The sequence below is a fragment of the Physcomitrium patens genome, chromosome 21 (assembly GCF_059467195.1).
Source record: "Physcomitrium patens ecotype Gransden chromosome 21, ASM5946719v1, whole genome shotgun sequence".
Classification (NCBI taxonomy): Eukaryota; Viridiplantae; Streptophyta; class Bryopsida; order Funariales; family Funariaceae; genus Physcomitrium; species Physcomitrium patens.
This window is the reverse complement of record NC_143430.1, coordinates 9,767,676-9,784,659: the sequence shown is the minus strand read 5'-3', so window position 1 is coordinate 9,784,659 and position 16,984 is coordinate 9,767,676. Positions and strand designations below refer to the sequence as shown.

Below are 16,984 nucleotides of genomic sequence, written 5' to 3'. Positions count from 1 at the left end.
ATAATTTAAAGTTCTAGTCTAAACTTGGATGCAATAAAATGAAGCTTTAGTCTACACTTGGTCACAATAAACTAAAGCTCAAATTAAACTTGGTGTCATGAAGTTCTAATCTAAATCTAATCACAATAAATTAAAATTTTAGTCTAAATCTCAATGCTCAAACCACAAATAAAATGTCCACATAATAAGCTATTAAAGAAATTCTTTATCTTGTTGAGGCAATTGAACCCTCCAAAGTAGAGCCTATTCCAAGGCCAGGACATCTAATGCTATTGTTGGCACCAACAGTCGCAATGCCCTTAATCTAATGGAAGAGTGGCTAGGTGTCATTGCAATCCTGAACGTAATGGATGAACTATTAGTTGGATGACAACGTTTGGATGGATGTATACGTCAACAGGTGGTGGGTCACTATGTGGCAACATCACAACATTCTCTCCAAATTCCTAGAATTCAGTCGAAAACGACTCATGCAAACCATCGAGGCTCCAAATGATGATAGACGAATTGCGCACCGTGCATTAAGCTCTGATTCCGTGATCGAAGATTCAATGTCGTAGCAATTAGCAGGGGGTCTGAAACCCTAACCTCCTGTCAAACAGAGATAATCAAAAGGAGGAATGGAGTAACAGTGAGAGGGGACATCGGACGAGGAAGATGGTGCTGGCACGTTACCGGAACAAAGCCACGCGTGAAACTCACGAGCTCTGCTTTTGAATGTTGCAAATCCAATGGGTTTGAACCACTGCAGAGCTTTTTCATTCAATTTAATGCTGGTCCTACATTCATGATGTCACAGGAGCCACCTAAGCTGCTATCTTGCTTGCGCCTTTTCCGCACCTTTGTTCTCTGGATGGAATTGGCTTGAGAGATTTGCGACATGTATCGTAGCAGCACGTCGGTTTGAATTTTTATGAGAATGTGATAGAGGTGGGTGTGTGAAGAATGGAGGATAGGGAGGGCATGCTGCGGCTGCGGAGGCACAATCGGCGATTACTGCCGCAGCACGGGAGGGAGGCAGTGAAGGATGATGTGGGAAGAGAGAACGTGGAGCTTGCAAGGAGGACTTGTTGTGAGCAGTTGACGTTTTTGGATGGTCGTCGGAAATATGTGTGTGCTTCCTTTGGCGGTCTGGGTCATGAGGCGTCGCTATTGCGGACGGGTAAAAACAGGGAGTATGGGTCTTTGCGAGCTGGGAAGCGGGAAGGGGTTACAGTCTTGCGGCAGCTGTTGGAAGTATTTACGAAGAATGATAGGACGAATGGACGAGAGGGCAGGAGAGACGGGGATTGTGGGGGAGTATCTTTGGTTGTTGGGTGCTTGACTACAATTGTCAAAATCGCAGCGCTTCTGCTTTCCAGGTCGTTGTGTGAAGGCGCATGGCCGGCTCTTCAGGCGCTCAGCATTTGTACGCTGCCTTTCGGTGCTCTCAAGCAGTTGGTAAGATAGTGGATTCAAGAAAGTTGTAATTAGGTCAATGGAGGTCACTATGATTGTAAATAGTGATAGGATTTTTGTAATTTTAATTGGATTCTCTTTTTCCCCTTTGGAGGAATCTGTGTTTACGGGGTTGTTTGAATTTTGAGCTGCTCCTGATTTCATCTAGGATATGAAGCGATGTTATGAGGTTTTTATTTTCAGACACATTTTTAAGAGCGATTCGTCATCTCTACTCTTGGATACTCAGACGCTTCCAATGCCGGCGAGGAGAGTTATGGAGTCTATAGCAAGGCCAGTGTTGGGGATAACTGTATCTCAGCCAATTGTGCGGTTGTGTTTGCCCAATGTCTATCGCACTCTGAAGTTCTGGAAACGTCTTTTGCCGATATATTTCCGGTATTAACCCTCTCCTTCTCTGTTTAATGGGCGAAATTCTCAATGGGTCACATGCTGCAAATTCAAATCCCATGAACATGTCTTGCATTATCACTTGAGGAACTATAACTGAGTGGGTCGCATAGTTTAGATGATGATGTTAATAATGCGTTTAGGACACTTGTCAGATTATGTTATTTCTTAGCTCGTTCCCTTAAAATGAAGAGAAGGGTAAGGTGCCCAGCGAAGTCAAGCTGCTGATTTATTTACTTCTTTAGAAGCAAGAGAACATTTATGTGCAGCCCATAGGGCTGTTATTTGTCAGGTACATCAAGACTAAGAGGCAAGTGAGGAACATGACTTCAGCAGAGCGGGACAAAGTGTGGGCTGTGCGCCACGAGTGGGGTGGTGAGAAAGTACACAGTCTGGTTCTAGACATGAGTGGATTCTACGTCAAATCTGCACAAATTTTAGCCACTAAAGCTGTAAGTAATCCTATCCGTGTGGTCTATAGTGTATGGTTCATACGGTGGTTCGCTTGGCCTTCTTAAAAGTCGGTGGTAGTGTTTTGAACGTCCGAATCAATGATTTCAGAATCACGTGTAAGTGTAATGAAATTTACGTTGGATGAGCAGGACTTTGTACCAGAGCCTTGGACCCGGCGCTTGTCTAACCATCTAGACAATGCCCCACCTCGTCCTTTTGATGAAGTTGAACGCAGCATCATGCAGCAGCTTGCTACTTGTCCTGTCAGCAAATCTTTGACTCACGACGCAGGAGGGTCAGTACCGCTTGATGAAGTTTTTTTACAAGTAGATCCGACCGCGCTTGCTGCTGCTTCTATTGCCCAGGTATAGTTATTCTAATCAGACTGGGATATCAGGGTTAAGGACATTGTGTGATGGTTTTTTGATCAGAAGCATGGTCCATCACTATGTACGTCTGTTGCTTCATGTTAGAATCTCTTGGGTGTGTATGTCTGCATACTTATGCTTTATCTTCTCAATTTTTAGACTTCACTCCTATCAATGTGGGTGTCGTGTTGAAATTCGATATGTTTTCTTGTATTTTGTTGGACTAGGTGCATGCAGGGGTTCTTCGTGATAACACTCGTGTGGTGATTAAAGTCCAACATCTTGGTATGGAGAAAGTTATGGCTGCCGACTTGCGAAATATTGGTTGGGTATGACCTGACCTAGACTTGATTTGAAAGCTGCTAAATTAATTTTTGAAAGAAATTTTCTGAGTCCAGACGCGGCACAGTTCTGAAACTGATCTTAAACGATGGGTTATAGTGGATTCAACTTACATGCATAAAAACTTCTCAATCGTTTGGACCACCCCTTGTGCGTGGTGTTTGTTAGATTCAAGGATACTGTTTCAAAACATTACTCACCTTCCTTCACTTTTTGTATTATTTTAGGTGGCCAAGTTTTTGGAAGGCCAGCTTCCGTTTGATCTTGTTCCAGTAAGTAGATTTCGAACATTTCCTCTTCTACTTCTGCCTTGATTGGTGGCTTAGAGGTTCTGAGATTTTTAACATTTCTTTTTGTCTTACATTTGGTCATCATCAGATTGTGATTAGATTCTGGGGCTTGCAAGGTCTTAAAAGTTACACCAAAAGCAGCTTACATCGGAACTATTTTCAATTGTAAGTAGGGTGGTCAATTGCACATTAACTTATTCTGTATGACTATAGATCGTAAAAGAGATTCAAGCAACTATCCCGTTGGAATTCGATTTTAAGCGGGAAGTTTGGTTTATGGTAATTTTCCTTCCAATATACGTAGTTGAGGTTGTATTTTGTTTTCATCAATCTTTCTGGAATTTTTACGTATCTTCACATTACTGGCTGTAGCTTCTCACGGACTTTCCTTTGCATTCGATCGTGATGTGTTTGTGTATGTATGGAAGAGGTTGTCTGTCTTTGTGTGATGCGATTTGGAATTTGACGTGATTGCAATTGTTACTGTGTTCGAAACAGACTAATGTAAAGCGAAGCTTAGAAGAGCATGGTTTCAATCAAGTCAAATGTCCTCAGCCCATCCTGGATCTCTGTTCTGATCGACTCATTGTTATGGAGGTACACGCAATTCTACAGTGTTTTCTGTGTGTTGTATTGGTATTCTTGTGTCGTTTAAGTTGTTCTACTTGTTTAAAGTCACTTTATTTACTTATATTGGTCGGATCACTAAGAACTGTTTCTTTTTATGGCAGAGATTGGATGGTGTGCCGTTTACTCAGATTTTGCATTCCCGGGCACCAGTGGCGTTGCAGAGAAGGTAAGCTGCGAATTTGCTTCTGGTTACACAGTGGAGATCATTTTTCAGCGTTTCAGAAGCATTCTCATGTCCTGGATTGACTCCTTCATGAGTTCGATGATATGATTTGAAGATTTGGTGCATACTAACCGGAGACAAAAATCCCTGTGTCGTAATTGACATGCTATTATGGTATTCCTACAGGATACCTGAAGTTGTTCGGGCTTTGGAGGCGCTGGTCGATGCCTATGGACAGGTATTATCTTATGTTGTCCTATTGTATTTCATGCATGGGTTCTTTTTGAAAGGATTTTATTTGGCTGATACATTCGACATTGTTGTAAATCACAGATGCTATTTATAGATGGCGTCTTCCATGCTGATCCACATGCCGGTAATCTTTTGCTACTCTCAGACGGTCGTCTTGGTCTGATTGATTTTGGGCAGGTAAGTTCAAATATCCTTTACTTGGTTGCACTTGTGGTCCAGTAAGCAGTAACAAGGATATTGGTTTCGAAGGATCAGAATACCCTATTTGTTCATTTTGGGAATAATCTTTCACATAAAATGCAACTTGTTTCAAAAATTGAGTTCACGTTTTGTCCTAGCTTTTCCTCACATAAGTAAATTTTTCAATTTGGTTCGTTGTAATGTGGTTGACAGAGCAAGGTAATCGACAAAGAGATACGGTTGAAACTTGCTCGTATGATCATGGCCTTGGCAAGCAATAAGGAAGCTGAAATTGCAAGAGCTTTGATCAACTTGGGATTGAAGTTTGAAGATGTGAATGGTGGTGTGGTATCCGAAAGTAGGTTGGCTCTAATGGCCCGGATACTTTTTGACACTTGCTATGTGCAAGAGGCGACAGTTTCTCCAATGTCAGAGGAGTCTCTCTTGCGGACGACACCACTGAAAGCTTTCAATCAGTCTGTATGGCTGGTACATTTGCATGGCCTTTCTCTTCTGCTTTGCCTTCAAGCTAGTTTTCATCCCTAAGTAGGGCGATCGTGTCTTAAGCCTTAGGGCTTGGAGTATTCTTACTTATTAGTACACCATTAGCTCTTCAATCTCAGTAGGTTTTTTAGTGAAGTATTTGATTTTTTTTGGAGACAACTAACCGTCGTGGTCTGCTGTTGGTTATCTGATGCATTCACTACCTTGTACTTCAGTTCTCTTTCAAAAAGGTCCAATTGCCATTTTATTAGACAGCAGCTTGCGGAGCGTACTTGAGAATAAGCTCTATTTTTAATAGTTGAGACTCGCTCTTAACATTCGTCTCGGACTTGACCAGATTCCTTATTTCCTATCTTTAGCTGCGTCATAGTAATTCTTGTATCTTGATTTCTTTCTTATTCTTTGATTGCAGGTTGTGCGTGCGTTAGTTATCCTTCGAGGGTTGTGCTATGCATTGAAGATGGATTTGTCAGCCACTGCTATTTGGTTTCCTTATGCTCAAGCTGCATTAGCTGCTGCAGGCGACGATTGAAACTGAAAACACTAAAGATTTTCTTTGAAAGTGTTTATCTCTTAGTTATGTTTCCCTCTACTGTTCGATACCTTAACCCTGCGATGTCGTTTGTGATTCGCCATTTAATGAAATAACTTAGGTTCTGAATCATGGTAGCCGTAATTGCTTCTTTTTTAATATGTGAAGTGCATATTTTACCTCTCATCAACGTAGTTTTTGTATGAATATGTAACATATTTCTCGTTTACAATCACTGTCTAAATTCCTTGATTACGATGTTCATTACAGTTCTCTGCTTTATTAAAATCTGAAACGAAAATTGATTCAATTAGCAGAACATTTCTTCCCAACGAGTGTGCTTCACATCTCATAAGTATCAGGTGTGCAAAGCTTTATCCTATGTCCAGGCCACAGCGTGATTACCTTGAGACTAAATCTACGACATGCCTGATCCGACATTTTATATTCAGGTTAGTCAAAATTCGATGGAATGATATTAATACCAAGCCTTGCAATTTCAATCTCATTTTGTTGAATCATCTTCTCAGTATCGGATGCTGTGATGAGATGAATGCATGATATGCTGCAGAGGGCTTCGGTCATTTGCGTTGAGGTTACGTTTGATTGTTAAGGATTGAGTTGGGAATTAAGAGGTTGTGATTTACATAATTACACCAGGTGACTTTTAGGTTTGACGTGAGAAGTGTTTGGTTAGAATTGATCTAGTTACGAAGAAACGAAGTGTTTTTTATCCTAGGTGAGGACAGCTAATGGAAAAATTGACATGAATGCTTTTTTTTAAACAATAAATTCTTGAATGAAAGGCTCTCATATGTGACAAGGCAGAAGGAAAGACATGTTGAATGTGGATATGTTCTCGTAAGGTAAGAAATCTATGGTTAGAATCCCCTCAGCAGTCACAACTTTATAATATTTTCACGAAATACATAGATGAAAATTCTTAAATTCAATTGGTGTCTTACTCCAATTCATATTTCCATTCTCATGTCAAACCTAGTTGCATAACTTAGTTTTTATCCAATTTTTACTTCATTCTGTTTCATTATTGGTGGTAAAATGATAAACCATCCATTGATTACACTATTTTTGACATTAGTGCTAACTGCTTTGGCACCAATTTGGTCTCTTATTGGGATTTCCCACATCACTCATGAACTTCAACGTAAGGATCTTGACGTGTTTCCTGTCAATTCATCTTGTAAATATTCATCTCGACTTTGTTTGCGATTCTCTTGGTTCAGACCCGTTTGTATCTGAACTGCATTACTTGTGAAGACTTCGAGTTTTGGTAGCGTTCACGTGCAGGAATTCTTCCTGGGAAGTGGTGGACAGTTAGAGTAATTTCTACAACGCTTCAGCAGAGCAAGTCGACCGACACTAGCATTTGATATAATATTGCTAACGCCGATTGGTGCCAAAGCAGAGATTAATACCAACTGCTTTGTGCACCCACTCATATACAACACAATCCTTCTTAGGGCTAAACAACGATAGTCTCTCAATCAATCACGTAGGCTATATTGAGCACGATGTAATGCAGGTTCCCTGCAATATCATTTTACTTACATTTAAGCCACTCACACTGTGAGTAGATACACTGTAAACCTTTGAGAACATGCGTCTTGACACCAAAAATGAAAGAAAGAAAGAAAATAACGATAACAATAAAAGCTAACAATAGCAAGATGTGTATGAAATAATACATTTCATAAAACAAAAAGAGTAATTTTTATTGCCATTACAATTGTTATCATTATTGGTTTCTGTTATCTATTTGAAACCTAAGACAGGAACTGAAATGGTTGAATTACCATGGAAGGATTAGGGGCGCCTTCGTTGAACTCTGATTAAGGAAAGGTTGAAGAGGGGATTAAACAAGATTAGGCGGTGGTAAAGCAGGATTAGCAGGCGCAAGGTGTGCCCTACTGCGACGGTGAGTGTGTGTGGAGAGGAAGGGAAGGCATCACTTTGTAGCTTTCCGTCTGCATGCTTCACCACACACGCCTGTAGCAGCAGCAGCCATGGACGGATCTCCATTCTGGGTCTTGTTGCTCATTCGCCCCTGCTCATAGACTCCTCTGCTTGCGCTGCGAGGAATTCGACTCCATTCTGGGCAATTCCCACTCTGTGCTGCAGCTTCCATGGCGAACTTGACAACTCCGCACGGCAAGGCTCTCTCGGGGTGCCACTCTCGCTCCCTCTCTTCTCCTCTCTTGCTTCAGCAGCAGCTTTCCTTCGCCATCCCTGCCACGCCCCGCAAGTGCCACCACGTCCCTTGCGCCCTGTTCTGGAGTCGACCCAGGAGCAAACGCCTCACCCCGAGCCCGCCCAAGGATCAGTTCATCATCTCCGCGGACCTCACCTCGCAGCAGGTGCGTTTCGTCGATACAGTGTGGGATATGAATTTTTGCAATGTCACCCAGTTGCAATTTGCACTCGGTAGTAATTGATGACCTGTGAAAATGCAGGCGAAACAAGAGACGGCTAGGGATTCTGACGTTTCGCCCTTGACACTGACCGTCTCGGTAGTGTCCTCCATTTCGCTTGTGTCGGCAGAGGCGTGGGATCTGTGCGCAGTCGAAGCTGCGGGACCAGGGTCAGAGAATCCATTTGTTTCTCATGGATTTCTGTCGAGTTTGGAGGACAGCAAAAGCGCCGTTGCAGTCAGTTCTCGATAACTCAACACTCGCAAACACGCGTGCAATTTTTGGAAGATTTTTTTTGTGGTGCCACATGTATCCCACGTCTTGCACTTGGTCGCTGATTTCTTGGAGATATGTGGGTTTGGAAGGAGGAGGGTTGGTTACCCCAGCACCTCGTTGCACGGGACGCGTCAAATGAAATTCTGGGGGTTGTGCCACTATATCTTAAAAGGTGACCCTGTTCTACCATCAACATGCGATAAAGTTGTCTTTGTAGAAGCTCATATTGCTCCAAATAGTGATTCAAAATTGTAGCATTCTTAGAGCAGTTCTAATTGTGTTGCTCTCAACAAACGAATTATAGCCGAACTTATAGCATATTCAGCGATGATTCACGGATGTAGCAACAGAGCTGAGATAGTCCAGGCGGTGCAGATTTCGCAAATGCCGAGCAAAATAAATTACATATCTGGAACTTCGGTAGGCTCTGGTGAGAAAACTTTGGAGAAAGGTGAATGGCATTTATTTTGTACATTAGACGTTATAATGCGCCGTGCTTTAGTTGCTAATGATAGCTTGTTTATCTTTGTTTTGCAGCCATTCGTATGGAGAGTATGTGTTCGACCACGCATGGGCTGATGCGTTCTATCGCTACGGCGGAGCCTATTACCCGAAACTTCAATGCTGCGTGCCATTCACTCCAGCCACAGGCCCGCGCCTTTTAGTTAGAGACGGCCCATTCCGGGATCAGGTTTTTGATGGCCTTGCGAAATGTATGCAACAATTGACTGATCAGGTGCAGGTTCTCATTTCAACTAAGGATCATTGTTGTGGTCTGTTATGAGCAGAAACAACTACATGAGCTTTCTCGCTGTATCTCCCGGATCGATCAGGAAATAAATAGTTGGTTTTAGTGAGTTTATTTGCATATGTGTCAAGACTAGCTCAATCATTCAAATGCGGTTTATGCTTACTGAATGCTCACGACCTAAAAGCACAATTGAGGGCGATCTCTGTACTTGTTTTTTATAATTGTATCACACCTTCCAGATGAAAGCTTCGTCGCTGCACATAACGTTTCCAGAGAGAGAAGAATGGGACCGGGTCGCCAAAGTAGGCTATTTAAAGAGAATGGGACTACAATATCATTGGAAGAACCGCGACTACGGCAGGTACCCCTAGAGCTATATTAAGTGTTTTGTTACATATCTGACTACGGGATGCTATGGATTTGGAAATTTATTCAGGTGCAGATGCATAATGTGCCTTGATAGTTGAGTCTCACTCGATTTGGTAACTTGAAAATATGTTTGGATGTTGGGGTGCAGCTTTGATGATTTTTTGATGGATTTGAAGCAAAGCAAGCGAAAAAACATACGCCAAGAGCGGAAGAAGGTTGTTCACTTGCTAGTCATGATACCACATGTGCTCTCTCAATTATGGCTTTTAAACATGCTACTAGACTGTAACATTGTTCAATTTTCGTGTCATATGGACAACTTTGCCGATACTTTCGGATTTAATTTTAATTTCTTTCTCTCCAACTAAGATATCTCCCTGGAAACAAAGCTCTACCTTTTGATTCACTCTTGTTGTTTATCAGATTGTTACACAAAATATTACCATGAAGCGGCTACGAGGTGATGACATCAAGGTATACCAAAGATTTAGTTATACCCTGGAATGGGCGGATCCTCTATTGACACTCAAATTATGAGTCTGGCAGGTTCTGTTTATGCATTAGTGACACGAATATTTATGACTGATTTTCATTTCCATACATTTATATCATGCTAAATTAGGGTGGGTCGTGCTCCTATGAAGTTCTTTCTGGTGAATTTTAGAATGTTCTACTTAACAGATATATATACATATACATATACACGAGCATGCAAAAAAATTCATCTATCTTACAGGCTGTTTCTCACATTGATTGAGAAGATACACTAGCAAAGCATTATGTGGTTCGGAATGCTCACTTGTGGTTTGATGGATACCCATAGCCTTATCATTGGGATGCCTTCTATACCTTCTATCGGAGTACCACTGATAACAAGTAAGACTCCTAGTCTTCGCCATCCTTAAATGCACTTAACAAGTATATTTGGATGTTTAACTAAGGTTATCAGCTCGATTGGATTACTGGCAAGTATTAGGTACTCGTCAGAGAAGCCTCAGTATATAACAAGTATCGAGCTTCAGGTAATGCTAATTAGATACTGCTCTAAATTAATTGTTCGCTAACAAAGCATTGGATTGTACGTGGTGTTGAATATAGGTGGGGTCAGGCCTACCTTACTAGGGAATTTTTTCATTTGATGGGCGAGCGCATGGGCGATCGTGTGCTCCTTGTCGTGGCCGAAGACAAGGGGAAGCTTGTTGCGGGTGCGCTCAATCTCATTGGCGGTGATACACTATACGGCCGGAATTGGGGATGTGCGGAGTACGCCCACTATAATTCGCTTCACTTCGAAGCTTGCTACTACCAGGTCTTTGCATATCTTTAACTTTGTTTTTTTATCTGTTTTGTTTTCAATTTTATCTTTAAAAGGGTTTGTCAAATGGATATCATTGCCTATTTAGTATATGACATGATGTGGAATGTGAAATTGGAGCTACAGCTTTATGGATTTTTCTTTGTATTGAACTTCATGGAGAATTGAGAATCATGTCATTATGGGGTACCTGGTAGTTACTATAGCTTTGGCTCGTATATCTATCTCTGCAGGATTATGCAATATTCATTCATTGCCATTCCACTTCCCTGATATCGATTCCCTGCTGAATTGACCACCCAGTTTTAGGTATTAGGTTTTCGTATAAATATGTGACGTGAACCGGAAAGCAGTTTCTTAAATCATTACTTTCTACAGGCAATTGAAGCTGCCATTGAGATGAAGTTAAAAACAGTGGAAGCCGGCGCTCAGGGGGAGCACAAAATCCAGAGAGGGTATCTGCCCACCGCCACTTACAGTGCTCATTACCTTCCAGACCCCGACTTTCATGATGCCATTGAAAGTTTCTTGTTGCGTGAAACTGTACAAGTAAGCATCTTATACATTTGAATCTTACATGCATGGCATGTTACCAATTTTCTTTCCATGAGTTGAATTGATGAATATTGAAAAGATATGTTTAGATGTTTTGCATAGGTTTTTATGAACTTTTATGGGGCTTATGTGCAGACGAAGATGGCTCTGAAGTACCTGGAAGAGGTGAGCCCATTCAAAGATGGTATTCACTAGAATGAATAATCTGATGGTGAAATTTGGAGCAAATATACAGAATTCATGAGCAACCCAGGGCCAAGCCAACTCTGCCAAGGGTTTCCTGCTCTCAAATCGTACTCCTGTATCATATTTTCTAAAACATTTACATGAGTTGGACTCAGTGAAACCCTTTTCCTCGGGTGCCTAGATGGAGTACAGAACTCTGACAAGGTGAAAGAGGCTCGACAAAGCAGTCCATAGCAGCTTGATAAGTTGTTAACCCGTTGCCATCTCAGAATCATGACATTTGTTAACCTCATTCTTCTATCGCAGTAAAGCTTGAATGAGAGTGATTCATGTCAGTTGTGGAGGGTGATAAGCTTGGTAGCCAGGGTTCGAATGAGTGTAGAGGCAGAAACAACGCAATCTTTGTCAGTACCTATCAACATTTTGGAAGTTTCGTGATCCTTCAAAGTTAAGGTCCCTTGCGAAAAGCTTTCTACTATCCATTATTCATGCTAGTTGTGGATGGTGATGAACTTGTGGTTGAGGTCTAAATTTGGGCCATTTGTTTAGAATGTTTGTAGAAATAGTTGCTGCACCAAAGTCTTATCGAATACTCATCTCATTTTTAAAGGAGTGTTTTGTGAATCTACAAGACTTAGGGCCGTTGCTAAAACATTATCTTTTGGTTGAAAGTTGAAGTTGTCAAGGTTCAGCTTATCAAATATTTTTTATTACTTCCATACTATCAACACATAAAGGACATAGTTTTGCATCCATATCTGTTTTGTAGATCTACAAGATCTATGGTGGTTGTTGTAATTAGGTGGTCTAACTTTCAATCAAATGGTTTATTTTGAAATTTTCGGTTTCAAATTTTTAAGAGAATTAATGTGTTTTAGAATCTTTATGATGATTTTTATTATTGTATGTACAATCTACAAAGAAATCGCATTAGTATGGAATAATCTAAGGGTGTACAATCTTAAATAGATTACTACATATTATGTGTATTTGTGATTAATCTAGGACTATCTTTAAATGCTTTAAAGTTGTATTGCAGTTCATATTGCTTTCATCTACATGTATCTTGATTCTTGCTTCTTGTAATAGTCATGACAAGTAATCCAACCATAACAATTAAGTAAGTAGTTTTATTACATTTAATCTTGTTAAAAATTAAAGATTTTGATAGTTTCCTAACTTTGTTTCTTTTTTCTATTCTATCCTAAGGACCATAAGGCTTACAATCATATTGTCCAAGTTGTAAATTCCTTCTAGTGCAACTTCCTAAAAATAAAAAAACTTTTAAGCCAATTATCAATAATCACATGGCATTTCTTAAAAAATCTAAAGATCTAATTTGTATCTGTAACAATTTCTAAATAATTCTAGAAAATAATATCTATTTAACATGTTTTTAACTATTTAAAAATGAGATGAGTATTTGAAAGACTTAAAAAGAATATTTAAATATCTGAAAATAATATCTATTTAACATTTTTAAATACTTCCATTTACTTTTATTAAACTAAATAATACAAACATCTATTATAGTTGAATGTTAGAAGTGTGCAATATGTTGAAATACTTTAGAAATTAATGGCTAATACTTTTTCTTTTTGCCATCAACACATATTTCAGACAAAGTTGTCAAAGCTCCAATAACCAAAAATAATATAAATCCTGAGCTTCTACACCATCAATCACATAATATTTTCGACATTGTTACAAAAGTGTTAAGATTTAAGCAACATCCATTAACTGATGACATATTTAAGCAAAGCATTCTCAAAAATGGTCCCAAAATGGTCCCACACAAATGCTTGTTATTAATTTCAGAGTGGTACTTTCACGTTTACATTATTATTATTATTATTATTTCAAAAAGAAAATAAATTAAACTAAGACAGTTTCGTTTACACCTACTGTTTTACAAATTTAATTTTAAAAAAAAACAAACAAACAAACAAAACTCCTATATGATGTAAAATAGAGATGCATTGAGTGGTCCACAATCCACATACAACCAACAGTATTCCAGTTGTACACTACGGTATGTAAGTTAAAAATGAAAAACGCATCTACAGCTTTAAATTCAACACCATAATGTATTTCAAGCTTAAATTCGAGATAGAAATACTGATGATATGTAAGAAAAATACTTTTTTAGTGAACTTCTACGAACTTATACAATAATATATAGATATATATATATAGATTTCCATATATTTGTATATTGGCGTGTGCATTCATGTAGACAAAAATATTGTAAAGTTACTCTGTAAGCTATCAAAAATTGTCAGAATTCTTTACAGATAAGTAATCATTGTAGATAAGAAATGCTTTGAATATGATTGATCCATTAAAAAGTAAGTACTTCCACTAAATATACTAAATTTGGCCTCAATTTTTGAGTCTACAATTGATACAATTTACATCAGATTGCAAGTTGAAAAACCATCCATTACTGCATATGTAACAAATTGGTTCATTTTATCCACACACATCAATGGTGTCGATGATATCAATGAATGAATTCTTAAATTTTTGTCTAAAAATAGATCAATACAATTCAAGGACAAAATAGAACAAATAATAGGTATTGACACCCAACAAAATAACGCATCACATTAAGCCTTATAGGATACCTCTATTGATGTTGCCATGGGTGACACTTCTGCAACAGAGAAATGCAGAGGTCAAACGAAATACGCAGAAAACATCGTCAAATACAAAAACAGCTTCATACTAGGGTGTCTTTTGTATACTAATTTTCTGCAATAGGGGAATCTCTGTTTGTGTCAAAAAGAAAAAGAAAAAGAAAACAGCTGCATAAACCTTGTACTCTTCAGCATTCTTGAAATCTGAACTTTGAACAAGATTTATAGGCTCTCAACCTCGATCGTAGTTAAGTTGACAGCAACCTGCTAAATGCATCACTTGAACACATACCGGAATGTAAACTTTAGACCAAAACAATTACTCTTGGATTCAGGCATCAGGCTACTTTTAACTTTGCACTCAAATGCCCACTATAAGCATCATGAAAAGTTTAGCATCACTTGCCATTACAATTTCTTTTTCATTTATCAATGAAAATGGAAGAATTGGAGCAAGGTTAAACTGATTTAGGTCAGGGTGAAGTACATCCGTCACTGACTTAGATAGGTGGTAGTTCGAGGCATCAGGCTACTTTTAACTTGCAATCAGCTGTGCTAGCATGTAGCATCATGAAGAGTTTTTCATCTTTTGCCAACGCACCCAACAGGAAAAAAGAATTAAGAAAAGGAAAACCCCAAGTACATAACTGGCCAACATTACTAAATAGGAGTCTTAAAAGCTGCAACAAAATCAAAACAACTAGTAAGCTGGTAACTCTCAGTCACCCGTGGTGACGTTAATAGCAATATGCTAAATGCAACATCCCTTAAACACAGAATCAGAAATCCCGGCATCTGGATTTGAGGTTTTTGACTAAAACAAATACTCTTGGATTGAGGCATCAGGCTATATTTAACTTTGCACTCAACTGCCCATTACAGGCATCGTGAAAAGTTTGTCATCAATTGCCATAACAGTTTCCTTCAGATCAGGGTGAACTATATCCGTCACTGACTTAGATAGATGGTAGTTCGAGGCATCAGGCTACTTTTAACTTACAATCAGTTGTGCTAGCATGTAGCATCATGAAAAGTTTCTCATCTTTTGCCACGTCATCTAACGGAAAAAACATAAAGCATGTGGTAATAACACGACAAAAGCCTCTATCATACGGAATCGTGCACAATCGTCAAAATCAAAAACCTTCGTACACCTGTAAAAGTTGTTAAATCAAGTAAAAGTATTCATATAGAATAAATAAATGAACTCAAAGTATCATGGTTTAGGCACGTATCGCAACCCATTACCCAGAATTGTCAGTAAACAATGGAATAACAGCTGCAAATTCACCTCCACATTCCATAAATGAAACAAATAATCCCCGAGTTTGATTCACCATGTCCAACACCAAAGGACATTCTAGTTAATTATGTGAATAACGACCTAAGAACATGAAAACCAAGTACTCAAAGAAGCTTAGTTCCGTTCAGGCAACAATTGAAGTTGCAAAGGAGCCAAAGGTGAGGAATCGACATGCCTGGTAGTTAGAGTTTTGAAGCTGGAATGTACGTGGGTCCATTGGCATTCTCGTCTGACGTTCTCAGATCATCACCTCACGCACGATAACACTCAGGTTCTTCCTTGGGTCTCAGGATCCCTTCCTTAAGTTTCGAATCAATTTCACAACCAACCATATATTTCAGAACTTATCTAAAGTGAGTAATTGGACACAAGGTGCATATACTACATTGTAAGATTGGATAATATTTTGTGAGCAACATATTTAACTTTCTGCGGTCACGTCTACATTTCTTCGATGGCCGTACAAGACCAAGAACCAGGATAAGTTCTTCTGGTACCTTCTAAGAGTTACATTTTGATAGAGTATATCTTCGTTTAGGTTCCGGAGCGCTTGTTAAGTGATTGCCTTTATCCTCGCACTCAAACCAATCAACATAGGGCTGCAGCGCAATGATGATCTAGGTCAGTGGGAGGCTACTGCGCTAAGTCGGCCAAATCAACCAGACACATGCCTAAAAGAGACTTAATGAGCAGTTAGTTATTATCCCTAATTCAGACAACCCCACACAACATAAGATCTACATTCTAATTTCGTATGGATTGACACTCAGCGTGACAAATCCAAAAAATGTCGGTTTTCAGTCGTTGATCATTTCCTCGACCACCCCTTCTTCGTCGTCAATGGAATCATCTCCATCATCGCCACTAGCGTATTCAGACATGCTGAAGCTAAAACCTTCAAATTAACCTGCAGTTCTTCATGTAACCAAACCACACACCTATCTAATTAGCTGCGTCCGCTAGACCGAAAAACGCTTAAGCAACATAAAAAGCATGCTCACTAACACCTCTGAACCATCATCCTCCTTGTAGTCACCTCTTTCTTCCCCGCCTGTAGAAATCCCTCTGGTACAGAAATTCATCGCCAGCTGATCTCACTCCAAAAACTGGCATTTCATCTTCCATCACCGCATTCTCTTACCTGATCAGTGAAGGAGCAGCCTGTGATCTCAGTGTGCAATTCGGCTCAGAACTGGCCATCTCACTGCGGCACAACCCTCGAAATGGGAGCAAACCCCCAGCTTCAATTCTATCAGATTCGAGGAGCCAGTGGAACTTCAGTGAATAAGAAGTGCAGCCTCACAAGCTTCCTTCGCCCTAAAATCCCAAACCCTGATGGATGGATGAACAGTTCTAAGCTCTCGCCAGCTGAGAAGGACGACTGTCCTGTACTAAAACTAACAGTGGGTGCCGTTTAGGGTTATCGATTCTGGATGGAATCATCTTCGTTCCCTCCCTCAACGCCCTCAATCTGCATTTCCTTCTTGTAGTGGCATTTTAGGAGAATCCAAGGAGCGAGTCTCGACATACCCACACCTTCAAATGACGCTCCGCCATCGTGGTATTGCAGAGAGCTTCACGCAGACAAGCTCTCATGAA

The 16,984-nt window shown here is 39.8% G+C and overlaps 2 protein-coding genes and 1 long non-coding RNA gene across 6 annotated transcripts; 2 read left to right on the top strand and 1 right to left on the bottom strand.

Moving 5' to 3' along the window:
• Nucleotides 1-486: 486 nt before the first annotated feature.
• Nucleotides 487-5,694, top strand: LOC112274204 (uncharacterized). 2 transcript variants are annotated; one of them, XM_024503467.3, is made up of 13 exons: nt 487-1,440; nt 1,688-1,836; nt 2,141-2,300; nt 2,451-2,666; nt 2,897-2,998; nt 3,239-3,283; nt 3,515-3,580; nt 3,800-3,898; nt 4,033-4,097; nt 4,281-4,332; nt 4,428-4,523; nt 4,740-5,015; nt 5,443-5,694. In XM_024503467.3, exons 1-13 carry the CDS (start codon nt 946-948, stop codon nt 5,560-5,562), a joined length of 1,941 nt encoding a protein of 646 aa, XP_024359235.1. In that variant the 5' UTR covers nt 487-945; the 3' UTR covers nt 5,563-5,694. The 2 variants fall into 2 exon arrangements, with proteins under 2 accessions (XP_024359235.1, XP_024359236.1); XM_024503468.3 differs by having other exon boundaries at nt 489-1,440; nt 2,118-2,300.
• A 1,667-nt stretch (nt 5,695-7,361) lies between these two features.
• LOC112274205 (uncharacterized) lies at nt 7,362-11,926 on the top strand. Its single transcript, XM_024503471.3, has 11 exons — nt 7,362-7,937; nt 8,034-8,228; nt 8,357-8,439; nt 8,805-9,003; nt 9,258-9,379; nt 9,536-9,602; nt 9,811-9,861; nt 10,211-10,263; nt 10,486-10,696; nt 11,081-11,251; nt 11,393-11,926. Exons 1-11 carry the CDS (start codon nt 7,707-7,709, stop codon nt 11,450-11,452), a joined length of 1,443 nt encoding a protein of 480 aa, XP_024359239.1. The 5' UTR covers nt 7,362-7,706; the 3' UTR covers nt 11,453-11,926.
• A 2,006-nt stretch (nt 11,927-13,932) lies between these two features.
• Nucleotides 13,933-16,826, bottom strand: LOC112273912 (uncharacterized). 3 transcript variants are annotated; one of them, XR_002967248.3, is made up of 4 exons: nt 16,527-16,826; nt 15,883-16,292; nt 14,261-15,684; nt 13,933-14,099 (listed from the first exon to the last, which is right to left on the bottom strand). It is a non-coding gene; the product is annotated as an uncharacterized LOC112273912 (long non-coding RNA). The 3 variants fall into 3 exon arrangements; XR_002967249.3 differs by having other exon boundaries at nt 13,933-15,684; nt 15,883-16,300; XR_002967247.3 differs by having other exon boundaries at nt 13,933-15,684.
• Between the last annotated feature and the right edge of the window lie 158 nt (nt 16,827-16,984).